The sequence below is a fragment of the Oncorhynchus tshawytscha genome, unplaced genomic scaffold, assembly GCF_018296145.1.
Source record: "Oncorhynchus tshawytscha isolate Ot180627B unplaced genomic scaffold, Otsh_v2.0 Un_contig_18398_pilon_pilon, whole genome shotgun sequence".
In the NCBI taxonomy this organism is placed as follows: Eukaryota; Metazoa; Chordata; class Actinopteri; order Salmoniformes; family Salmonidae; genus Oncorhynchus; species Oncorhynchus tshawytscha.
In genome coordinates this window covers 21985-48150 of record NW_024608085.1, presented here as the reverse complement: position 1 = coordinate 48150, position 26166 = coordinate 21985, and the positions used below count along the sequence as shown (strand labels likewise).

Below are 26166 nucleotides of genomic sequence, written 5' to 3'. Positions count from 1 at the left end.
ACGTGTCTGTGTGTGTATGAGGGTGTGTTCCATCATAGGTCCCCACAATGCTGTTAAACGTGTCTCTGTGTGTATGTGGGTGTGTTCCATCATAGGTCCCACAATGCTGTTAAACGTGGCTCTCTGTGTGTATGTGGGTGTGTTCCATCATGGGTCCCCACAATGCTGTTAAACGTGTCTCTGTGTGTATGTGGGTGTGTTCCATCATAGGTCCCCACAATGCTGTTAAACGTCTCAGGCCGTACCTGTGGTCTGGGAAGTTAATGCGTCTCATCTCCACTGGGTCTGTGGGTGGTGGGGGTGATCTCTGCGTTGTTCAGCAGACATTTTGTTCTGGGCTCTGACTCCTTTCGTTTACGGCTTTGGAGGGGAGGAAAACAAAGACGTGCAACGTCAACAAAAACAGCCACCCTTCACAGTCCACACACAACCAAGAAGCGCTCAGTACAGCTGCTACAACTTTGATGGCGAAAGTGAAAAATAAACGAACCCGTCGAGAGGCATACAGTATCTAGCGAACCGTCTTTTCCCCTCCCATTGTTTCACCCCAGACTAATTACACATACATTTTATGCTGAGACAGATTATTTTCTAGCCTAAAAATCACACACACCAATAAAGTACGGCTAAGCCTTACCTGTCAGGTTTGCTGCTTCCCAGAGAAAGAAATGGAGTTTCAAATCGATATATAAAGAGGGGAAACCACAAACACAAGGAGAGAGAGAGAGAGACCATAGAGAGGGGGAGAGAGAGAGAGAGAGAGGGAAAGCATAGAGAGAGAGAGAGAGAGAGGGAAAGCAGGAGAGAGAGAGAGAGACCAGGAGAGGGGGGAGGAGAGAGAGACCATAGAGAGAGAGAGAGGGAAAAGCAGGAGAGAGGGTGGGGTAGGAGGAGGGGGAGGAGAGAGGGGGAAAGCAGAGAGAGAGGGGGAGGAGGGGGAGAGAGAGGGGAAAGCAGGAGAGAGGGGGGAGGGGGGGAGAGAGAAATCAAAGCATTTAAAAATTCACAGGGCTACCGCCTTGCAGCGCTAGATAGATAGAGTTCCTCAGCATTTGGAGGAGCTGGTCGGTCCGTGTGTGTATGTATGACTGTGTGTGAGTCTTGGTGAGCTCGGGGAAGGGGGGTCAAGGTGAAGAGCAGGTAGAAATACTAGCCGCCATAGAGAGAGAGAGAGAGAGAGAGAGAGAGAGACCATAGAGAGAGAGAGAGAGAGAGAGAGAGAGAGAGAGAGAGAGACCATAGAGAGAGAGAGAGCATAGAGAGAGAGAGAGAGAGACCATAGAGAGAGAGAGAGAGAGACAATAGAGAGAGAGAGAGAGAGAGAGACCATAGAGAGAGAGAGAGACCATAGAGAGAGAGAGAGACCATAGAGGGAGAGAGACCATAGAGAGAGAGAGAGAGACCATAGAGAGAGAGAGAGAGAGAGAGAGAGAGAGAGAGAGAGATAGAGAGAGAGAGAGAGACCATAGAGAGGGAGAGAGAGAGACCATAGAGAGAGAGAGAGAGAGAGAGAGAGAGAGCGAGAGAGAGAGAGAGAGACACACACTTCCTAAGGGAGATGTGTAACTGACTGAGTGTCAGCTCGGCCCTGTTTCTCCTATTCCACACGTTGGCCTGCCTATCCTACGTGACTTCAGTCACCCAGCACATAGTTATTGTATACTACTGGTGCTCTCTCAGATAGACAGTGTGTTGCCTACAACACTGTTGAAACAGAAGCAGATACATTTTAACTGTAAATGAAAATAAGGTTTTAGATATCTCTCATTCAAGTTAAAATATCATTATTGATATTTCCCTGATTTGAGCTCTTTCACTAACTCCTCCAAGTCTCTGATCCCCCCAGTCCCTCCCTCCTCCTCCAACATACAGAACAGACTACACAATCCCCTTCAGCCTACATCCCCCAGAATCCCCTACGACGTAACTCACTTCTTGTAGAGGAGGATGGCGATGACGATGCAGATGATGAAGACTACGGCCAGGACGGGCCCCACCACCCAGATGAGGCCGTCCCCACCTGTCTCCATGGGCAGAGGATCAGCCTCAAGCTCTGGGGTCACCACTAAGTCTGTGTATGGGCTGGCCGCAAACATTTTCTACAGAGAGAGAGATAGACATAGGGGTCACCTCTACGCAGACGACACCATTCTGTATACACTTCTTTGGACACTGTGTTAACAAACCTCCAAACGAGCTTCAATGCCATTCAACATTATTTCCGTGGCCTCCAACTGCTCTTAAAACTTCCCAATTTTTGCCTAAATGTCATTCCAAATCTAACTGCCTGTAGCTCAGGCCCTGAAGCAAGGATATGCATATTCTTGGTACCATTTGAAAGGAAACACTTTGAAGTTTGTGGAAATATGACTTGAATGTAGGATAATATAAGACAATAGATCTGGTAGACAAAAATACAAAGAAATGACTAAACGTTATTTTTTTTCTACCACCATCTTTGAAATGCAACAGAAAGGTCCCTGTTCCAGCCATCCATAATTCCGATGGTGTCCACAAGATGGCAGCAAGGTATGTGCAAAGTTTCAGATGGATAACTTGAAGTATGAACAAACTACATGACATTTAGTGTGAAGTCACCCAGGTACATTTGGTCAAATCATGAAAGAGACATTTGCATTCATATTACATTTTTTCTGCAAGAATATCGTCGAATCTGTATACTTGGACTTTGATTGAGCTTTTCTAGTATTAGTAGCCATATTATGATTGAGCTTTTCTAGTATTAGTAGCCATATTATAAATTCAACATTTGCAAAAGAAACAGTTTTCATAACTGAATATTCTTATAATTTTTGTCCAAAAGGAAAAGGCATGCTGTCATACAAGGTTAGTAGCTACATTTTACGACATATCAAGGTTCCGGGTACTCCCGTAAAGCCCAGCTCATTGGATATATAACTAGCTTTGTTTGACCCCAAATGGTGCTTATTTGACAAAGTTAGAGTCGTTCAAGTGAAGACCGCCAGCGTCATTGGCGTGCCATGAAGGTGTCGCTCTCTGACCAAATTTGGTGTCCTATAGGATATACTACACCGCTAATGATATAGTGAAGTCTCGTTACATTCTAGGATCTCTGAGGAATACATACCAACGTGATTTGACTGGTTGAAACAACGTTTAGGGTTAGATTTTCACAGATTCCTTTCTTTGCATATTTGAACGAGTGGAAATACAAAATCGATCGTGCATGCTATATGGACCTTTGAGGGATATGAAAAAGGATTTTATCCAACAAAACAACACTTCATGTTATCTCTGGGTCTCTTTGGTTGATAAATCAGAGCAATATTTCAGAATACAAGTACACATTTCACCTTCAGGGGTGAATTAATCAAACCTATCGCAGTGAAAAAAAGTGTTTTGTTGTTAGCAGCTCTCCTCAAACAATAGCATGGCATTTTCCGCAGTAATAGCTCCTGTAAATTGGACAGTGCAGTTATATTAACAAGAATTTAAGCTTTCAGCCGATATTAGACACTTATATGTACCGACATTTGTTGTTTCTCTAAAATCTGCAATGATGACACAATGCGCTGCATGATTTACAACTGTCCTGTTGACGGGATGCCGATCCCTAAATAAATGCTAGTAAAACTAAATGCATGCTCTTCAACCGATTGCTGCCCGCACCTGCCCGCCCGACTAGCATCACTACTCCGGACAGCTCTGACTTAGAATATGTGGACAACTATAAATACCTAGGTGTCTGGCTAGACTGTAAACTCTCCTTCCAGACTCATATTAAGCATCTCCAATTCAAAATTAAATCTAGAATCGGATTCCTATTTCGCAACAAAGCATCCTTCACTCATGCTGTCAAACATACCCTCGTAAAACTGACTATCCTACAGATCCTTGACTCCGGCGATGTCATTTACAAAATATCCTCCAACACTCTACTCAGCAAATTGGTTGCAGTCTATCACAGTGCCATCTGTTTTGTCACCAAAGCCCCATATACTACCCACCACTGCGAACTGAATGCTCTCGTTGGCTGGTCCTCGCTACATATTCGTTGCCAAACCCACTGGCTCCAGGTCATCTATAAGTCTTTGCTAGGTAAAGCTCCGCCTTATCTCAGCTCACTGGTCACCATAGCTACACCGACCCGTAGCACACACTCCAGCATGTACATTCGTGACACAAATATTAATTTTCACAAAGTCTGCTGCCTCAGTTTGTATGATGGCAATTTGCATATACTCCAGAATGTTATGAAAAGTGATCAGATTAATTGCAATTAATTGCAAAGTCCCTCTTTGCAATGCAAATGAACTGAATCCCCCAAAAACATTTCCACTGCATTTCAGCCTTGCCACAAAAGGACCAGCTGACATCATGTCAGTGATTCTCTCGTTAACACAGGTGTGAGTGTTGATGAGGACAAGGCTGGAGATCACTCTGTCATGCTGATTGAGTTCGAAAAACAGACTCTAAGCTTCGAAAGGAGGGTGGTTCTTGGAATCATTGTTCTTCCTCTGTCAACCATGGTTACCTACAAGGAAACAAGTGCCGTCATCATTGCTTTGGACTGCTGAGGACCGGGGTAAAGTCATTTGCTCAGATGAATCCCCTTTCTGATTGTTTGGAAAAAAGCATGATGGAGCACCTTGCCATAAGACAAAAGTGATAACTAAGTGGCTCGGGGAACAAAACATCAATATTTTGGGTCCATGGCCAGAAAACTCCCCATACCTTCCCATTGAGAACTTGTGGTCAATCCTCAAGAGGCGGGTGGACAAACAAAACCCCACAAATTCTGACAAACTCCAAGCATTGATTATGCAAGAATGGGCCCAGAAGTTAATTGACAGCATGCCAGGGCGGATTGCAGAGGTCTTGAAAAAGAATGGCAACACTGCAAATATTGACTCTTTGCATCAACTTCATGTAATTGTCAATAAAAGCCTTTGACATGTATGAAATGCTTGTAATTATACTTCCATAGTAACATCTGACAAAAATATCTAAAGACACTGAAGCAGCAAATGTTGTGAAAATGTATATTTGTGTCATTCTCAAAACTTTTGGCCACAACTGTATATCTCATTGATCATCCCCAAAGCCAACACCCCCTTTGGCCGCCTTTCCCTCCAGTTCTCTGTTGCCAAAGACTGGAACGGATTGCAAAAATCACTGAAGTCGGAGGCTTATATCTCCCTCACTAACTTTAAGCGTCAGCTATCAGGGCAGCTTACCGATCGTCTGAATGTGCTCAGGGCTCAGGGTGTGTCTGAATGTGCTCAGGGTGTGTCTGAATGTGGTCAGGATGTGTCTGAATGTGCTCAGGGTGTGTCTGAATGTGCTCAGAGTGTGTCTGAATGTGGTCAGGGTGTGTCTGAATGTGCATGTGTATGACTACACACACACATGCGTGCGCCTCTCGTCACCGGTACTCACCACGGCGGTGGTGTTGAGCTCAGCCAGTAGGAAGAAGACGTATTCCTGCCCGGGCTCCAGAGGTTTACTCTCACAGCTGCTGTGGCGGTGCTCTGTGCCCAGGGTGAACGAGGTGGGGAGCTGCTTGAAGCAGGCTGTGATGTAGGGCTTCTTGCCATCCGCCTGGCTCAGCTGACGCCTGGTGCGACGCTTCGGGTGATGTCCCTCAGCAGCTGAAGGAGACAGGGAGAGAGGGGTGAGGTGAAGGAGGGATGTAGAGAGAGAGAGGGGGTGAGGTGAAGGAGGGAAGGAGAGAGAGAGGGGGTGAGGTGAAGGAGGAATGGAGAGAGAGAGTGTGAGGTGAAGGAGAGATGGAGAGAGAGGGTGAAGTGAAGGAGGAATGGAGATAGAGGGGTGTGATGAAGGAGGGCTAGAGAGAGAGGGTGAGGAGGTGCGAGAGGATCTGAGTTCTTAGCGTAGCTTTATCTTGGTTTGTTGGTCTGACTGTCAATGTATGTCTGTCTGAATGTCTTTCTGTCAGTCTGAATGTCTAAATGTCTGTCTGAATGTATGTTTGTCTAAATGTCTTTCTGTCAGTCTGAATGCCTAAATGTCTGTCTGAGTGTCTGTCTTAATGTCTGTCTGTCTGAGTGTCTGAATGTCTGTTAGTCTGAATGTCTAAATGTCAGTCTGATTGTCTAAATGTCTGTCTGAATGCATGTCTGTCTGAATGTCTGTCTGTCAGCTTGAATGTCTAAATGTCTGTGTCTGAATGTCTATCTGTCTGTCTGAGTGTATGTCTGAGTGTTTGTATGTCTGAATTTCTAAATGTCTGTCTGTCTGAGTGTCTGTCTGAATGCCTGTCTGAATTTCTAAATGTCTGAGTGTCTGTCTGTCTGAATGTCTGTCTGTCTGAGTGTCTGTTTGTCAGTTTGATTGTCTGTCTGAATGTCTGTCTGAGTGTCTGAATGTCTGTCTGTCTGTCTGTCTGTCTGTCTGTCTGTCTGTCTGTCTGTCTGTCTGTCTGTCTGTCTGTCTGTCTGAGTGCCTGTCTGAATTTCTAAATGTCTGAGTGTCAGTCTGTCTGAGTGTCTGTCTGTCTGAGTGTCTGAATTTCTAAATGTCTGTCTGTCTGAGTGTCTGTCTGTCTGAATTTCTAAATATCTGTTTGTCTGAGTGTCTGTCTGTCTGTCTGAATGTCTGTCTGTCTGTCTGAATGTCTGTCTGAATTTCTAAATGTCTGTCTGGCTGAGTGTCTGTCTGTCTGAATTTCTAAATGTCTGTCTCAGTCTGTCTGTGTTGTCTGAATGTCTAAATGTCTGTCTGAGTGTCTGTTTGTCTGAATGTCTGTCAGTCTGAATCTCTAAATGTCTGAGTGTCTGTCAGTCTGAATGTCTAAATATCTGTCTGTCTGAAAGTCTGTCTGTCAGTCTGATTGTCTAAATGTCTGTCTGTCTGAGTGTGTCTGTCTGAGTGTCTGAATGTCTGTCTGTCTGTCTGAATGTCTGTCTGTCTGTCTATCCGTCTGAGAGTCTATCTATCCGTCTGAGTGTCTGTCTATCTGTCTGAGTGTCTGTCTATCCATCTGAGTGTCTGTCTGAGTGTCTGTCTATCTGTCTGAGTGTCTGTCTATCTGTCTGAGAGTCTGTCTATCTGTCTGAGTGTCTGTCTATCTGTCTGAGTGTCTGTCTATCCGTCTGAGTGTCTGTCTGTCTGTCTGTCTATCCATCTCTCTAGATTTATGTTCATCTCTTTTTCACCAAGTTGACAGAGAATCTTAACGCATGTTCTTTAACAATGTTGAAAATGGGAAGAGATGGTGGACCCACTGTATCCATCAACAGTATCTACATTCGTCTGCCCATCCGCTTGTATCTTCTATGGAGATAGTTTGTGTAAAAATCTACATGTCAGCTGAAAACTTCCTCAATGGGGTTTTGCAGGTTCCCTCTACGACTTCCGGCGACGACAGAGATGGCCGCCTCGCTTCGCGTTCCTAGGAAACTATGCAGTTTTTTGTTTTTTTACGTGTTATTTCTTACATTAGTACCCCAGGTCATCTTAGGTTTCATTACATACAGTCGAGAAGAACTACTGAATATAAGATCAGCGTCAACTCACCATCAGTATTACCAAGAATATGTTTTTCGCGACGCGGATCCTGTGTTCTGCCTTACAAACAGGACAACGGAGTGGATTCCATGCAGCGACCCAAAAACGACTCAGAAAAAGAGGGAAACGAGGCGGTCTTCTGGTCAGACTCCGGAGACGGGCACACCGTGCACCACTCCCTAGCATTCTTCTTGCCAATGTCCAGTCTCTTGACAGCAAGGTTGATGAAATCCGAGCAAGGGTAGCATTCCAGAGGGACATCAGAGACTGTAACGTTCTTTGCTTCACGGAAACATGGCTCACTGGAGAGACGCTATCCGAGGCGGTGCAGCCAACGGGTTTCTCCACACATCGCGCCGACAGAAACAAACATCTTTCTGGTAAGAAGAGGGGCGGGGGCGTATGCCTTATGGCTAACGTGACATGGTGTGATGAAAGAAACATACAGGAACTCAAGTCCTTCTGTTCACCTGATTTAGAATTCCTCACAATCAAATGTAGACCGCATTATCTACCAAGAGAATTCTCTTCGATTATAATCACAGCCGTATATATCCCCCCCCAAGCAGACACATCGATGGCTCTGAACAAACTTTATTTAACTCTCTGCAAGCTGGAAACCATTTATCCGGAGGCTGCATTCATTGTAGCTGGGGATTTTAACAAGGCTAATCTGAAAACAAGACTCCCTAAATTTTATCAGCATATCGATTGCGCAACCAGGGGTGGAAAGACCTTGGATCATTGTTACTCTAACTTCCGCGACGCATATAAGGCCCTGCCCCGCCCCTTTCGGAAAAGCTGACCACGACTCCATTTTGTTGATCCCTGCCTACAGACAGAAACTAAAACAAGAGGCTCCCACGCTGAGGTCTGTCCAACGCTGGTCCGACCAAGCTGACTCCACACTCCAAGACTGCTTCCATCACGTGGACTGGGATATGTTTCGTATTGCGTCAGATAACAATATTGACGAATACGCTGATTCGGTGTGCGAGTTCATTAGAATGTGCGTTGAAGATGTCGTTCCCATAGCAACGATTAAAACATTCCCTAACCAGAAACCGTGGATTGATGGTAGCATTCGTGTGAAACCGAAAGCGCGAACCACTGCTTTTAATCAGGACAAGGTGTCTGGTAACATGACCGAATACAAACAGTGCAGCTATTCCCTCCGCAAGGCTATCAAACAAGCTAAGCGTCAGTACAGAGACAAAGTAGAATCTCAATTCAACGGCTCAGACACAAGAGGCATGTGGCAGGGTCTACAGTCAATCACGGACTACAGGAAGAAATCCAGCCCAGTCACGGACCAGGATGTCTTGCTCCCAGGCAGACTAAATAACTTTTTGCCCGCTTTGAGGACAATACAGTGCCACTGACACAGCCTGCAACGAAAACATGCGGTCTCTCCTTCACTGCAGCCGAGGTGAGTAAGACATTTAAACGTGTTAACCCTCGCAAGGCTGCAGGCCCAGACGGCATCCCCAGCCGCGCCCTCAGAGCATCCGCAGACCAGCTGGCCGGTGTGTTTACGGACATATTCAATCAATCCCTATACCAGTCTGCTGTTTCCCACACTTCAAGAGGGCCACCATTGTTCCTGTTCCCAAGAAAGCTAAGGTAACTGAGCTAAACGACTACCGCCCCGTAGCACTCACTTCCGTCATCATGAAGTGCTTTGAGAGACTAGTCAAGGACCATATCACCTCCACCCTACCTGACACCCTAGACCCACTCCAATTTGCTTACCGCCCAAATAGGTCCACAGACGATGCAATCTCAACCACACTGCACACTGCCCTAACCCATCTGGACAAGAGGAATACCTATGTGAGAATGCTGTTCATCGACTACAGCTCGGCATTCAACACCATAGTACCCTCCAAGCTCGTCATCAAGCTCGAGACCCTGGGTCTCGACCCCGCCCTGTGCAACTGGGTACTGGACTTCCTGACGGGCCGCCCCCAGGTGGTGAGGGTAGGCAACAACATCTCCTCCCCGCTGATCCTCAACACTGGGGCCCCACAAAGGTGCGTTCTGAGCCCTCTCCTGTACTCCCTGTTCACCCACGACTGCGTGGCCACGCACGCCTCCAACTCAATCATCAAGTTTGCGGACGACACAACAGTGGTAGGCTTGATTACCAATAATGACGAGATGGCCTACAGGGAGGAGGTGAGGGCCCTCGGAGTGTGGTGTCAGGAAAATAACCTCACACTCAACGTCAACAAAACTAAGGAGATGATTGTGGACTTCAGGAAACAGCAGAGGGAACACCCCCCTATCCACATCGATGGAACAGTAGTGGAGAGGGTAGCAAGTTTTAAGTTCCTCGGCATACACATCACAGACAAACTGAATTGGTCCACTCACATAGACAGCATCGTGAAGAAGGCGCAGCAGCGCCTCTTCAACCTCAGGAGGCTGAAGAAATTCGGCTTGTCACCAAAAGCACTCACAAACTTCTACAGATGCACAATCGAGAGCATCCTGGCGGGCTGTATCACCGCCTGGTACGGCAACTGCTCCACCCTCAACCGTAAGGCTCTCCAGAGGGTAGTGAGGTCTGCACAACGCATCACCGGGACAATGCCCTCCAGGACACCTACACCACCCGATGTTACAGGAAGGCTATAAAGATCATCAAGGACATCAACCACCCGAGCCACTGCCTGTTCACCCCGCTATCATCCAGAAGGTGAGGTCAGTACAGGTGCATCAAAGCTGGGACCGAGAGACTGAAAAACAGCTTCTATCTCAAGGCCATCAGACTGTTAAACAGCCACCACTAACATTGAGTGGCTGCTGCCAACACACTGACACTGACACTGACTCAACTCCAGCCACTTTAATAATGGGAATTGATGGGAAATTATGTAAATATATCACTAGCCACTTTAAACAATGCTACCTTATATAATGTTCCTTACCCTACATTATTCATCTCATGTGCATACGTATATACTGTACTCTATATCATCGACTGTATCCTTATGTAATACATGTATCACTAGCCACTTTAACTATGCCACTTTGTTTACATACTCATCTCATATGTATATACTGTACTCGATACCATCTACTGTATCTTGCCTATGCTGCTCTGTACCATCACTCATTCATATATCCTTATGTACATATTCTTTATCCCCTTACACTGTGTATAAGACAGTAGTTTTGGAATTGTTAGTTAGATTACTTGTTGGTTATTACTGCATTGTCGGAACTAGAAGCACAAGCATTTCGCTACACTCGCATTAACATCTGCTAACCATGTGTATGTGACAAATAAAATTTGATTTGATTTGAAATATGAAGAACTTTTCTGAAGAGGTGGAATGTGGGTAATTCCAAATGGAATAGCTCGTCTGTGATCACAGCTCAAGGTCACACTTAGCAACCAAGGCAGGAAGGAAGGGTGGGAGCATGCATGTCATTTTGGAGGGATGGAGGGAAAGAGGGAACACGCTTGAGGAAAACTACGAGACCCCCTCCGACGTTGCTATGAACATCTCCGTGGGATGAGGAACACTTGGACAGACATGCATGTGGGTGAGCAATGTGTTGTTTTGCGGTCTTTGGTATCTGTAGCTAACAATTCACTTAATGCTAATAACTTTGTGTTCAGATGCATTGTAGCACGAGGCAGCTTGATGTACAAGTACAGCTCCTGCATGGGATTATAATCTATCGCGGGCCACATTTAAATGGGAGTTGGTTCTTACCTCTTCCAAGTCCATTTCGTCTGGGTTCTTGAGATGTCGTGCAGTCCCCAAACCCTTCTTTAGTGGTACCGCCACCACATAGAAGTCCCTGCAACACACACAGACATCACTAACATCAACATCCTCAGAGAACCATAACATTAACTTACAGTACAGGGACTAATGGGCTAGCTTGGGTTTAGCCTGAAAGTGTGTGTGTGTGTGTGTGTGTGTGCGTGTGTGTGTGTGTGTGCGTGTGTGTGTGTGCGCGCGTGTGTGTGTGTGTGCACGCGCGTGTGTGTTTGTGTGTGTGTGTCTGTGTGAGAGAGATGGTAAGTGACAGTAAGAAGAATGTGAGAGAGAACGTATGAATAATGAAACATCAGAGTGTGAGCAGAAAATAGAGAGAAGGACAGAAGGTTGGCAAGAGAGAGGTCAAGAAAGTAAGGCGTAATGTGGGAGTTTAAGAGAGAGACAGAGAGACAACTACAGTAAGAGAGAGTTGTGGAAATTCAGTACTGAGGAGACTTGGTCTTGGTCATTTCTTCAAACTATCATCTTTATTTAATATTGATTAATTATTGCAATAATGAAATCGTCAGCCCAACAGTCTTGACTGACTGTTTGGCTGAGAATCTCGCCTTTACAGATGATGCACAATGTTTATATAGCTGACACCAAGATTGCTTAGTCAGTCACTTCTAACCTTCCCATAAGTAAGAGAGAGAGAGAGAGAGACAGCTACAGTGAGAGAGAGAAAGAAAGCTAGAGTAAGAGAGAGAGAAAGAGAGAGAGAGAGAGAGAAAGAGAGAGAGACAGAGAGAGAGAGAGAGGAGAGGAAGAGAGAGAGAGAGAGAGAGAGGAAGAGACAGAGAGAAAAGAGAAGAGAGAGAGACTGCTACAGTAAGAGAGAGAGAGCGAGAGAGAGAGAGAGAGAGAGAGAGAGAGAGCTACAGTAAGAGAAAGAGAGAGAGAGCTACAGTAAGAGAGAGAGAGAAAGAGAGCTACAGAAGAGAGAGAGAGAGAGAGAGAGGAAGAGAGAGAGAGAGCTACAGAGAGAGAGAGAGAGACAGTAAGAGAGAGAGAGAGAGCTACAGTAAGAGCTAGAGAGAGAGAGAGAGAGACAGCTACAGTAAGAGCTAGAGAGAGAGAGAGAGACAGTAAGAGCTAGACAGAGAGAGAGAGAGACAGCTACTGAAGAGCTAGAGAGAGAGAGAGAGAGACAGCTACTGTAAGAGCTAGAGAGAGAGAGAGAGAGAGACAGCTACAGTAAGAGCTAGAGAGAGAGAGAGAGAGAGAGAGAGACAGCTACAGTAAGAGCTAGAGAGAGAGAGAGAGAGAGCTACGGTAAGAGAAAGAGAGAGAGAAGAGACAGCTACGGTAAGAGAGAGAGAGAGAGACAGCTAAAGAGAGAGAGAGAGAGACAGCTACGGTAAGAGAGAGAGAGAGAGAGAGCTACGGTAAGAGAGAGAGAGAGAGAGAGAGACAGCTACAAGAGCTAAGAGAGAGAGAGAGAGAGACAGCTACAAGAGCTAAGAGAGAGAGAGAAAGAGAGAGACAGCTACAGTAAGAGCTAGAGAGAGAGAGAAGAGACAGCTACAGTAAGAGCTAGAGAGAGAGAGAGACAGCTACAGTAAGAGCTAGAGAGAGAGAGAGACAGCTACAGTAAGAGCTAGAGAGAGAGAAAGAGACAGCTACAGTAAGAGCTAGAGAGAGAGAGAGACAGCTACAGTAAGAGCTAGAGAGAGAGAGAAAGAGACAGCTACAGTAAGAGCTAGAGAGAGAGAGAGACAGCTACAGTAAGAGCTAGAGAGAGAGAGAGAGAGACGGCTACAGTAAGAGAGAGGGAGAGAGAGACGGCTACAGTAAGAGAGAGGGAGAAGAGAGAGAGAGAGAGAGACAGCTACAGTAAGAGCTAGAGAGAGAGAGAGAGAGAGACAGCTACTGTAAGAGCTAGAGAGAGAGAGAGAGAGAGAGAGACAGCTACTGTAAGAGCTAGAGACAGAGAGAGAGAGAGAGAAAGCTAGAGCTAGAGACAGAGAGAGAGAGACAGCTACTGTAAGAGCTAGAGAGAGAGAGAGAGAGAGAGAGAGACAGCTACTGGAGCTAAGAGAGAGAGAGAGACAGCTACTGTAAGAGCTAGAGAAGAGAGAGAGAGAGACAGCTACTGTAAGAGCTAGAGAGAGAGAGAGAGAGAGAGAGACAGCTACAGTAAGAGCTAGAGAGAGAGAGACAGCTACAGAGCTAGAGAGAGAGACAGCTACAGAAGAGCTAGAGAGAGAGACAGCTACAGTAAGAGCTAGAGAGAGAGAGAAAGAGACAGCTACAGTAAGAGCTAGAGAGAGAGAGAGACAGCTACAGTAAGAGCTAGAGAGAGAGACAGCTAGAAGAGAGAGAGAGACAGCTACGGTAAGAGAGAGAGAGAGAGACAGCTACAGTGAGAGAGAAAGAGAGAGAGAGAGAGACAGCTACAGTGAGAGAGAAAGAGAGAGAGAGAGACCGCCACAGTAAGAGCTAGAGAGAGAGACCGCTACAGTAAGAGCTAGAGAGAGAGAGAGAGAGAGAGCTATAGTAAGAGCTAGAGAGAGAGAGAGAGAGACAGCTACAGTAAGAGAGAGAGAGAGAGAGCTATGGTAAGAGAAAGAGAGAGAGAGAGCAGACAGCTACGGTAAGAGAGAGAGAGAGAGAGAGCTACGGTAAGAGAGAGAGAGAGAGAGAGACAGCTACGGTAAGAGAGAGAGAGAGAGAGAGAGAGAGAGAGAGATATATATATATATATAGACAGCTACGGTAAGAGAGAGAGAGAGAGAGAGAGAGAGAGAGAGAGAGAGAGACAGCTACGGTAAGAGAGAGAGAGAGAGAGACAGCTACGGTAAGAGAGAGAGAGAGAGAGAGAGAGAGACAGCTACGGTAAGAGACAGCTACAGTAAGAGAGAGAGAGAGAGAGAGACAGCTACGGTAAGAGAAAGAGAGGGAGAGAGAGAGACAGCTACAGTAAGAGAGAGAGAGAGAGAGAGAGAGAGAGAGAGACAGCTACAGTAAGAGAGAGAGAAAGAGAGGGAGAGAGAGAGACAGCTACAGTAAGAGAGAGAGTAAGAGAGAGAGAGAGACAGCTAGCACAGTAAGAGAGAGAGACAGCTACAGTAAGAGAGAGAGAGAGAGAGAGAGAGAGAGAGACAGCTACAGTAAGAGAGAGAGGAGAGAGAGACGGTAAGAGAAAGAGAGGGAGAGAGAGAGACAGCTACAGTAAGAGAGAGAGAGAGAGAGAGAGAGAGAGAGAGAGACAGCTACAGTAAGAGAGAGAAAAGAGAGGGAGAGAGAGAGACAGCTTAAGAGAGAGAGAGAGAGAGAGAGACAGCTGTAAGAGAGAGAGAAAGAGAGGGAGAGAGAGAGACAGCTACAGTAAGAGAGAGAGAGAGAGAGAGAAAGAGAGCTCAGTAAGAGAGAGAGAGAGAGAGAGAGAGCTACAGTAAGAGAGAGAGAGAGAGCTACAGTAAGAAACCCATGAGAGAGAGAGAGAGCTACAGTAAGAGCTAGAGAGAGAGAGAGAGAGACAGCTACAGTTGTCTAAGAGCTAGACAGAGAGTCCTTGACAGCTACTGTAAGAGCTAGAGAGAGAGAGAGAGAGAGACAGCTACTGTAAGAGCTAGAGAGAGAGAGAGAGAGACAGCTACTGTAAGAGCTAGAGGAGAGAGAGAGAGAGAGAGACAGCTGGGGCTAGAGAGAGAGAGAGAGAGAGACAGCTCGGTAAGAGAAAGAGAGAGAGAGAGAGAGAGACAGCTACGGTAAGAGAGAGAGAGAGACAGCTACGGTAAGAGAGAGAGAGAGAGACAGCTACAAGAGAGAGAGAGAGAGAGACAGCCACCCTACTGTGAGCTAGAGAGAGAGAGAGAGAGACAGCTACTGTAAGAGCTAGAGAGAGAGAGAGAGAGAGAGAGAGACAGCTACAGTAAGAGCTAGAGAGAGAGAGAAAGAGACAGCTACAGTAAGAGCTAGAGGGCAGCTACAGTAAGAGCTAGAGAGAGAGAGAGACAGCTACAGTAAGAGCTAGAGAGAGAGAGAAAGAGACAGCTACAGTAAGAGCTAGAGAGAGAGAGAGACAGCTACAGTAAGAGCTAGAGAGAGAGAGAAAGAGACAGCTACAGTAAGAGCTAGAGAGAGAGAGACAGCTACAGTAAGAGCTAGAGAGAGAGAGAGAGACGGCTCAGAGGGGAGAGGAGACGGTAAGAGAGAGGGAGAGAGAGAGAGAGAGAGACAGCTGGAGCCGAGGAGAGGAGAGAGAGAGAGACAGCTACTGGAGCCTTGAGAGAGAGAGAGAGACAGCTACTGTAAGAGCTAGAGACAGAGAGAGAGAGAGACAGCTACTGTAAGAGCTAGAGACAGAGAGAGAGAGACAGCTACTGTAAGAGCTAGAGAGAGAGAGAGAGAGAGAGACAGCTACTGTAAGAGCTAGAGACAGAGAGAGAGAGAGACAGCTACTGTAAGAGCTAGAGAGAGAGAGAGAGAGAGACAGCTACTGTAAGAGCTAGAGAGAGAGAGAGAGAGAGAGACAGCTAAAGAGCTTGAGAGAGAGAGACAGCTACAGTAAGAGCTAGAGAGAGAGACAGCTACAGTAAGAGCTAGAGAGAGAGACAGCTACAGTAAGAGCTAGAGAGAGAGAGAAAGAGACAGCTACAGTAAGAGCTAGAGAGAGAGAGACAGCTATCAGTAAGAGCTAGAGAGAGAGACAGCTACAGTAAGAGAGAGAGAGAGAGACAGCTACAGTAAGAGAGAGAGAGAGAGACAGCTACAGTGAGAGAGAAAGAGAGAGAGAGAGAGACAGCTACAGTGAGAGAGAAAGAGAGAGAGAGAGACCGCTCAGTAAGAGCTAGAGAGAGAGAAAGAGAGCTACAGTAAGAGCTAGAGAGAGAGAGAGAGAGAGACCGAGATAGTAAGAGCTAGAGTCAGCTACAGTAAGAGAGAGAGAGAGAGACAGCTATGGTAAGAGAAAGAGAGAGAGAGAGAGCGAGACAGCTACGGTAAGAGAGAGAGAGAGAGAGAGACAGCTACGGTAAGAGAGAGAGAGAGAGAGAGAGACTCTGTCTATAGAGAGAGAGAGAGAAGAGAGAGAGAGAGAAAGAGAGAGAGAGAGACACTAAAGAGAGAGAGAGAGAGAGAGAGAGAGAGAGACAGCTACTAAGAGAAAGAGAGAGAGAGCTAGAGTGAGAGAAAGAGAGCTACAGTAAGAGAGAGAGAAAGAGAGAGGAGAGAGAGAGAGAGCTACAGTAAGAGAAAGAGAGAGAGACAGCTAAGAGAGAAGAGAAAGAGAGGGAGAGAGAGAGAGAGAGCTACAGTAAGAGAGAGAGAGAGAAGAGAGAGAGAGACAGCTACAGTAAGAGAGAGAGAAAGAGAGGGCTAGAGAGAGAGACAGCTACAGTAAGAGAGAGACAGCTACAGTAAGAGCTAGAGAGAGAGAGAGAGAGACAGCTACAGTAAGAGAGAGAGAGAAGACAGCTAGAAGAGAAAGAGAGAGAGAGAGAGCAGCTACAGTAAGAGAAAGAGAGAGAGAGAGAAAGAGACAGCTATGGTAAGAGAGAGAGAGAGAGCGAGACAGCTACAGTAAGAGAGAGAGAGAGAGAGAGACAGCTATGGTAAGAGAAAGAGAGGGAGAGAGAAAGAGACAGCTATGGTAAGAGAAAGAGAGAGAGAGAGAGAGAGACAGCTAGTAAGAGAGAGAGAGAGAGAGAGAGAGAGAGAGAGAGCTAGTAAGAGAGAGAGAAAGAGCTAGGGAGAGAGAGAGACAGCTACAGTAAGAGAGAGAGAGAGAGAGAGAGAGAGAGAGAGACAGCTACGGTAAGAGAGAGAGAGAGACAGCTACGGTAGAGAGAGAGAGAGAGACGTCTCGGTAAGAGAGAGAGAGAGAGTAGAGAGAGAAAGAGACAGCTATGGTAAGAGAGAGATAGAGAGAGAGACAGCTACGGTAAGAGAGAGAGAGAGAGAGAGAGAGAGACAGCTACGAAGAGAGAGAGAGACAGCTACTGCAAGAGAAAGAGAGGGAGAGAGAGAGACAGCTACAGTTAGAGAGAGAGAGAGAGAGACGGCTACAGTAAGAGAGAGGGAGAGAGAGACGGCTGTAAGAGAGAGGGAGAGAGAGAGAGAGACAGCTACAGTAAGAGATAGTGGCAGAAACCCATGTTTCCATTTGTCTCACTTGATGTCCTTGGTCTCTACCGGGGCGAAACCCATGGTCAGAATGTTGTCTGGCTCCGAGTAGAGGTCCAGCTTGGGCTTCTTGACCAGGATGGGCGGTGTGGTCCGAGCGACCACACGGTGGCGAGGGCCACCCTCTGTGTTCTCCTGACACGTGACCCGGAACTCATAGGTGGTGTTGGGCCGCAGGCTGGTGACCAGCGCCTTGGTCAGCCGGGCATCCACGTCCATCTTCTGACGGTTGTACTGATCTGGACCGGGGGATGGATGGAAAGATTGACAAACAAATGGAGACACAAAAAAAAGACAAAAATAGGAAAGTTTTCTGTCTATCTATAGTAGTGGAGTAGTATAGAAGGTCTCTATAGTAGTGGAGTAGTATAGTAGGTCTCTAGAGTAGTATAGTAGGTCTCTAGAGTAGTGGAGTAGTATACTAGTCTCTGTCTGTATCTATAGTAGTGGAGTAGTATAGTAGGTCTCTATCTGTCTCTATAGTAGTGGAGTAGTATAGTAGTCTCTGTCTGTCTCTATAGTAGTGGAGTAGTATAGTAGGTCTCTATCTGTCTCTATAGTAGTGGAGTAGTATAGTAGTCTCTGTCTGTCTCTATAGTAGTGGAGTAGTATAGTAGTCTCTGTCTGTCTCTATAGTAGTGGAGTAGTATAGTAGTCTCTGTCTGTCTCTATAGTAGTGGAGTAGTATAGTAGTCTATGTCTGTCTCTATAGTAGTGGAGTAGTATAGTAGTCTCTGTCTCTATTGTAGTGGAGTAGTATACTAGTCTCTATCTGTCTCTATAGTAGTGGAGTAGTATACTAGTCTCTATCTGGTCTCTATAGTAGTGGAGTAGTATACTAGGTCTCTATCTGTCTCTATAGTAGTGGAGTAGTATACTAGTCTCTATCTGTCTCTATAGTAGTGGAGTAGTATACTAGTCTCTATCTGTCTCTATAGTAGTGGAGTAGTATACTAGTCTCTATCTGTCTCTATAGTAGTGGAGTAGTATACTAGTCTCTATCTGTCTCTATAGTAGTGGAGTAGTATAGTAGTCTCTATCTGTCTCTATAGTCGTGGAGTAGCATAGTAGGTCTCTATCTGTCTCTATAGTAGTGGAGTAGTATAGTAGGTCTATGTCTGTCTCTATTGTAGTGGAGTAGTATAGTAGGTCTCTATCTGTCTCTATTGTAGTGGAGTAGTATAGTAGGTCTCTATCTGTCTCTATTGTAGTGGAGTAGTATAGTAGGTCTCTATCAGTCTCTATAGTAGTGGAGTAGTATAGTAGGTCTCTATCAGTCTCTATAGTAGTGGAGTAGTATAGTAGGTCTCTATCTGTCTCTATAGTAGTGGAGTAGTATAGTAGTCTCTATCAGTCTCTATAGTAGTGGAGTAGTATAGTAGTCTCTATCAGTCTCTATAGTAGTGGAGTAGTGTAGTAGTCTATGTCTGTCTCTATTGTAGTGGAGTAGTATAGTAGGTCTCTATCAGTCTCTATAGTAGTGGAGTAGTATAGTAGGTCTCTATCTGTCTCTATTGTAGTGGAGTAGTATAGTAGGTCTCTATCAGTCTCTATAGTAGTGGAGTAGTATAGTAGGTCTCTATCAGTCTCTATAGTAGTGGAGTAGTATAGTAGGTCTCTATCAGTCTCTATAGTAGTGGAGTAGTATAGTAGGTCTCTATCAGTCTCTATAGTAGTGGAGTAGTATAGTAGGTCTCTATCAGTCTCTATAGTAGTGGAGTAGTATAGTAGGTCTCTATCAGTCTCTATAGTAGTGGAGTAGTATACTAGTCTCTATCTGTCTCTATAGTAGTGGAGTAGTATACTAGTCTCTATCTGTCTCTATAGTAGTGGAGTAGTATAGTAGGTCTCTATCTGTCTCTATAGTAGTGGAGTAGTATAGTAGGTCTCTATCAGTCTCTATAGTAGTGGAGTAGTGTAGTAGTCTCTATCAGTCTCTATAGTAGTGGAGTAGTATAGTAGGTCTCTATCAGTCTCTATAGTAGTGGAGTAGTATAGTAGGTCTCTATCAGTCTCTATAGTAGTGGAGTAGTATAGTAGGTCTCTATCTGTCTCTATAGTAGTGGAGTAGTATAGTAGGTCTCTATCAGTCTCTATAGTAGTGGAGTAGTATAGTAGGTCTCTATCTGTCTCTATAGTAGTGGAGTAGTATAGTAGGTCTCTATCAGTCTCTATAGTAGTGGAGTAGTATAGTAGGTCTCTGTCTGTCTCTATAGTAGTGGAGTAGTATAGTAGGTCTCTATCTGTCTCTATAGTAGTGGAGTAGTATAGTAGGTCTCTATCAGTCTCTATAGTAGTGGAGTAGTATAGTAGTCTCTATCTGTCTCTATAGTAGTGGAGTAGTATAGTAGTCTCTATCAGTCTCTATAGTAGTGGAGTAGTATAGTAGGTCTCTATCAGTCTCTATAGTAGTGGAGTAGTATAGTAGGTCTCTATCAGTCTCTATAGTAGTGGAGTAGTATAGTAGGTCTATGTCAGTCTCTATAGTAGTGGAGTAGTATAGTAGGTCTCTATCTGTCTCTATAGTAGTGGAGTAGTATAGTAGGTCTATATCAGTCTCTATAGTAGTGGAGTAGTATAGTAGGTCTCTATCAGTCTCTATAGTAGTGGAGTAGTATAGTAGGTCTCTATCTGTCTCTATAGTAGTGGAGTAGTATAGTAGTCTCTATCAGTCTCTATAGTAGTGGAGTAGTATAGTAGTCTCTATCAGTCTCTATAGTAGTGGAGTAGTGTAGTAGTCTATGTCTGTCTCTATTGTAGTGGAGTAGTATAGTAGTCTCTATCAGTCTCTATAGTAGTGGAGTAGTATAGTAGGTCTCTATCAGTCTCTATAGTAGTGGAGTAGTATAGTAGTCTCTATCAGTCTCTATTGTAGTGGAGTAGTATAGTAGGTCTCTATCAGTCTCTATAGTAGTGGAGTAGTATAGTAGGTCTCTATCAGTCTCTATAGTAGTGGAGTAGTATACTAGTCTCTATCAGTCTCTATAGTAGTGGAGTAGTATAGTAGGTCTCTATCAGTCTCTATAGTAGTGGAGTAGTATAGTAGGTCTCTATCAGTCTCTATAGTAGTGGAGTAGTATAGTAGGTCTCTATCTGTCTCTATAGTAGTGGAGTAGTATAGTAGTCTCTATCAGTCTCTATAGTAGTGGAGTAGTATAGTAGGTCTCTATCAGTCTCTATAGTAGTGGAGTAGTATACTAGTCTCTCTGTCTCTATAGTAGTGGAGTAGTATAGTAGGTCTCTATCAGTCTCTATAGTAGTGGAGTAGTATAGTAGGTCTCTATCAGTCTCTATAGTAGTGGAGTAGTATAGTAGGTCTCTATCAGTCTCTATAGTAGTGGAGTAGTATAGTAGGTCTCTATCAGTCTCTATAGTAGTGGAGTAGTATAGTAGGTCTCTATCAGTCTCTATAGTAGTGGAGTAGTATAGTAGGTCTCTATCAGTCTCTATAGTAGTGGAGTAGTATAGTAGGTCTCTATCAGTCTCTATAGTAGTGGAGTAGTATAGTAGTCTCTATCAGTCTCTATAGTAGTGGAGTAGTATAGTAGGTCTCTATCAGTCTCTATAGTAGTGGAGTAGTATAGTAGGTCTCTATCAGTCTCTATAGTAGTGGAGTAGTATAGTAGGTCTCTATCAGTCTCTATAGTAGTGGAGTAGTATACTAGTATACTAGTCTGTGTCAGCGCCGGGTAGAACCACTGGCTTAAAGCATGTCAAATGTAAATGAGTCTGTAGGAGATATTCTTTGGATATAGTGTGTTCAAATATGGCATGTATGTCTGTGTTTCTGTAGACTTTTCTCTGCAAAGTATAGTTCTGAGTCCACAGACGCAGAGACGCGATAGTCCGGCACCCCATTGTGACATAGCTACCGGCTCAGAGATCACCATCTGTGGGGGCGCGCACAGCCCAAAATTCCCAAAAGCAGCGGCTTCGCATTCACGTCTTGTATTTGAATGGGGTGACGGTTGGAGAACATGCTTGAGCCGCACTGAGAATTTGAAAAGTATAAAAGCCATCGGTCCAATATTGTAGAACACTGCTGTGGGTACGCATGCATGTTTTTGGACTCTGCAAGACTGCATCTTTGAACTTTTAATTAAATCACAATTGCAGTCAGTAGCATAATTATTCAAAAATGTATTCATAGAGCAGGAACCCTCTATGTGTGTGTGTGTGTGTGTGTGTGTGTGTGTGTGTGTTAGTGTGTGTGTTAGTGTGTGTGTGTGTGTCTGTCTGTCTGTCTGTCTGTCTGTCTGAATGGCTGTCTGTCTGAATGTCTGTCAGTCTGAATTTCTAAATGTCTGTCTGAGTGTCTATCTGAGTGTCTGTCTGTCTGTCTGTCTGTCTCTTACCGTGCACCGAAAAGGGAACCGCCTCTCAACAAACTTCCATGTTAGCAACACCGTCGTCTTGGTTACCCACTTCACCGTGAAGTTCTTTGGTACATCTGTTGTGAGAGAGAACAGAAAGAAGAAGAAAAAGGAACACGACAAAAACAGAGAGGATGTGTTTAGTTTGGAGAGCTGGGGAAGTGAGAAGGGAGAGAGAGATTAGAAATAAAAGAGTAGGTTGTTTTGTTGTTTTCCTTCCTCTGGATTGGAGTATTGAGCGGGCCGTGAGCCGTGCTGTGATAGGCTGTGAAGGGGGCAACTCTATTGGTTAGACATATAGCACCGGAGACCCATGGCGCACAGACGGACCCATGGGGCACGGACATGCCCGCTGGCTGGCCACCAGGGCAGTGCCAACCCATCTCTGCACACCACATCTTTCTACAAGACAATACCCCATTCCAGTGAAAACCAGGAGTCGTTGACCCTCGTGGTTGTGGCAGAAACCGGTTCTTTGGCGCTCTGAGCCTGGGTTGGCACTGCCCACGACATGCTGCCCAGCGGGCACAAAGACAAACCCAAACACAGCATGCCCACAGTCATTAGCAGTGCATCAGGGGGACGCCATGCTGCACGCCCATCCCATAATGTGACAAGGGGAGGGAACAGAGTGGGGGAGGGACTCAAAACAAACTGAAAAACAAAGAAAATAAAGAACCAAAATCTTGCTCTTGCTAACCTAAATGGACTAAAAACAAAGTCTTTGAGTGACTTAAACACAGAGGTCCTGCTTCTTTTTGTTGTTGTGCAAACTAGGGGGTGTGTGAGTGTCAGGTTGCATTAGCTGTGTGAGTGTGCCTGGCTGCAAAGGGCAGCGAGGAGTCTGACAAGCTGTCTGACCGACTTGCACTTACCTTGAACGCAGCAGCTCCTCCCCTTTTTCAAACTGACTGACTGTAACTTACTGACTGGTTTTACCTTTGGGTTAGTGAAGTGAGTGTTCCCCACAAACATTTTTAGGTTCTAGGATTTTTGTCGTGGAGAAGAAGTGAAGGTGATTGGAGGGGGAGTTGTTTTCATTTTTGTGTTGTCGCTTGTTGTTATTTTTGTTTTGTTTTTCCCCGGGTCGGGAGAGAAACAGGCAAGCCCTACCTGTCTCAAACGCCACTGTCCGATACTGGATCGGCGGGCTGTAGGGCCCTGGACCTACACTCGTGTGTGCGCGTATTTTCACATCGTACGCCGAGTTGGGTTTGAGGCTGTTGAGCACGTAGGTGGACTGGCTTGCGGGCAGGCTGAGTTCCCGGCGCGCCCCCAAAAGCCCGTCTCCTGGTATGCTAGCGTGTACTCTGTGATGTCCCCGTTGCGCTCTGCCAGCACTGGGGGCAACCATGACAATTCCACCGAGCAGCAGGTCACGTTGGAGGTTTCTCTGATTTGGGGTACCCTGGGGTGTGTGTTCGGGCACCTGCAGTTCGGCTGTCGCCTCCTCACCGTTCCCCGACTCTTGGCCTGGACTTTGAAGAGGTAGGTGGCACCGCGGTGGACACTAGCCACCGTGTACTGCCTCTCCTGGGGGGTGAACTCCAGACTAGCCAGGGGGACACGTCTGCGGCCAAACTGAAGCCGGTAACCCTGCAGCCCCATGCCAGGGATCATAACATCGGGTGCATCCCAGCACACCACGGCCGACGTCTCTGAATCCTGAGCCACCGACAGAGAGGTGGCCCAGGCACTGTGGAGAAGGCAAACAAACAAGACTTTTATTCATCTATATTTTTCTCTAAAAGGTTAAACAAGATGTGTTTTTGAAGAGAGAGTACGGTTTGTGGTTTGTACATCTAGCTATGTCAATAAGTAGTAATAGACTGTGCTGGAAATGTACAGTGCTCTCTCCCTTTCCCATTGTGCAGAATATGAAGGCTGCTCGTATGCGTATGTTTTGTAACGGAAAAAAATATTTTCTTCACTATAGAGAGCCTTTTACTGGGGTGAACATTTGTTTTTAACAGACCTGGGTGAAAGGTTAGGCATCAACAGAGTCAGTATAAACTGAGACTACTAAAACCAATATTTTCAGTGACTGGGTTACACTTTCAACGGCATAATGTTGGACAAGCAGACCTACTATATATTTCTGTCTTTTTATTTTGACTCAAGTCAATTCAGATAATTAAATTCCAGGTTCAAAGGTCCTGTCAGGAAACATAATGACCTATTTCTCCTATTGATGAATTGATATTCAATTCATTTCGGCATTGACTGAGTAGTGAGTACAAATGGGAATTGACAGCAACACTACAGTATCAGTAACACCGCAGTGAGTGTGTGCACTCTAGTACAGACATGCTTAGACACTTCGTAGCACACACCTACCCCACTACTAAACAACACCACTATTACAACAATACACTACTATACTACCTCACCACTATACTATCTCACTACTATACCACTCCACTCCTATACTACACTACTATACTACTCCAATACCCCACTACTCCACCACTATACTACCTCACTATTCCACTATTATACTACTCCACCACTACACTGCTATACTATTCCATTACTCCACTAGACCACCACTATACTACTATACAACTACATCACTACACTACAGCATTACTCCACGACTATACTAACTCACTAATCCACCATTATACTAGCTCACTACACCAATACTCTAAACACATTCTATTCCACTAACTTACTACTCCACCACTATACTACTCCAATACTCCACTAATCCTCTACTATACTACTCCACTATTTTACTATTCCACAACTATACAACCCCGCTAATCCACTACTACATTACCCCACAACCCCACTAGTATATTACCCCACTATATTACCCCACTACTACTCCACTGATTCCAAAACTCCACTGCTATAATACTCCACTACTCTACGACCCCAATACCCCACTACTCCACTATTATACCACTTCACTACTATACTACTCCACTAATCCACTACTATACTATTCCACTACCTCATTAATATACTGCCCACTAATCCACTAAAATACTAATCCAATAAGCCACTACTCCACTACTATACTACTCCACTACTATACAACCATACTAATCCACTACCCCACCACTCCACTACCCCACTACTAAACAACTATACGATCCCAGTAATACACTACATATAATACCACACGATCATACCAATCTATTACTATACTACCCCACTACTATACTAATCTACTAATCCACTACTCCACCACTATACCACCCCACTAGTATAATATTCCACTACAATACTACTTTACTACAATACTATTACACTAGTATAATATACTACCACAATAATACACTGCCCCACTACTATACTGACCCACTACCCCACTAATCCACTACTATAATACTCCACTGATATACTACTATATGACTCCACTACTATACTATTCCACTCATCCACTACCCCACTACTATACTACTCCATTCCTCCACTACTAACCTACCCCACTAGTATCCTACTCCACTACAAAAATAATCCACTACCCCACTACCCCTCTACTATACTACCCCACTACCCTTCTACTATACTACCCCTCTACTCCACTACTATACTACCCCTCTACTATACTACCCCTCTACCTCACTACTCCTCTAAAATCTTTCCCCACTAATCCACTATTTTAATACCAAACTATTATACTTCCCCACGCCTCCACTACCCCTCTACTCCACTACCACTGTACTCCACTACTATACTACTCCACTAACCTACAACTCCACTACTCCACTACCCTACTGCCCTACTACTATAATACTCCACTACCCCACTACTACATGACTCCACTACTATATTACTCTACTACCCTATTACTATACTACTCCACTACTATACTATTCCACAACTATACAACTATACGACTCCACTGCCCCGCTACTATACTACTATAATTTTCCACTGCCCTACTACTATACAACTCCACTACCCTGTTACTATACTACTATAATTTTCCACTGCCCTACTACTATACAACTCCACTACCCCACTACTATACTACCCGGCTACTCCACTACTATACTCATCCACTACCCCACTACTATACTACCCCACTACTCCACTACTATACTCATACACTACCCCACTGCTATACTAACCCACTACTACACTACCCTGCTACTCCACTACTATACTCATCCACTACCCCACTACTATACTACCCCACTACTATACTCATCCACTACCCCACTACTATACTACCCCCACTACTCCACTACTATACCATCCACTACCCTACTACTATACTACCCTGCTACTCCACTACTATACTCATCCACTACCCCCACTACTATACTACCCCACTACTCCACTACTATACTCATCCACTACCCCACTACTATACTACCCTGCTACCCCACTACTATACTCATCCACTACCCCACTAC

At 45.1% G+C, this 26166-nt stretch overlaps 1 protein-coding gene across 1 annotated transcript; it reads right to left on the bottom strand.

Moving 5' to 3' along the window:
• Positions 1–260: 260 nt before the first annotated feature.
• Positions 261–21278, bottom strand: LOC121843260 (receptor-type tyrosine-protein phosphatase S-like). Its single transcript, XM_042312850.1, has 7 exons — positions 21251–21278; positions 17410–17573; positions 11241–11328; positions 5422–5633; positions 1933–2099; positions 638–652; positions 261–360 (listed from the first exon to the last, which is right to left on the bottom strand). Exons 1-7 carry the CDS (start codon positions 21276–21278, stop codon positions 261–263), a joined length of 774 nt encoding a protein of 257 aa, XP_042168784.1.
• Positions 21279–26166: the final 4888 nt, after the last annotated feature.

What these genes read in the sequence shown, in the direction of transcription:
- LOC121843260 (XM_042312850.1), bottom strand. Translation starts at nt 21,278, where the DNA reads ATGGGGTGCCGGACTATCGCGTCTCTGC. An exon ending in CCGGACTATCGCGTCTCTGC is followed by an intron (nt 17,574 to 21,250) that starts GTCTGTGGACTC and finishes ACCACCTATGAG; the next exon opens with TTCCGGGTCACGTGTCAGGA. An exon ending in ACGAAATGGACTTGGAAGAG is followed by an intron (nt 5,634 to 11,240) that starts GTAAGAACCAAC and finishes TGTCTCCTTCAG; the next exon opens with CTGCTGAGGGACATCACCCG.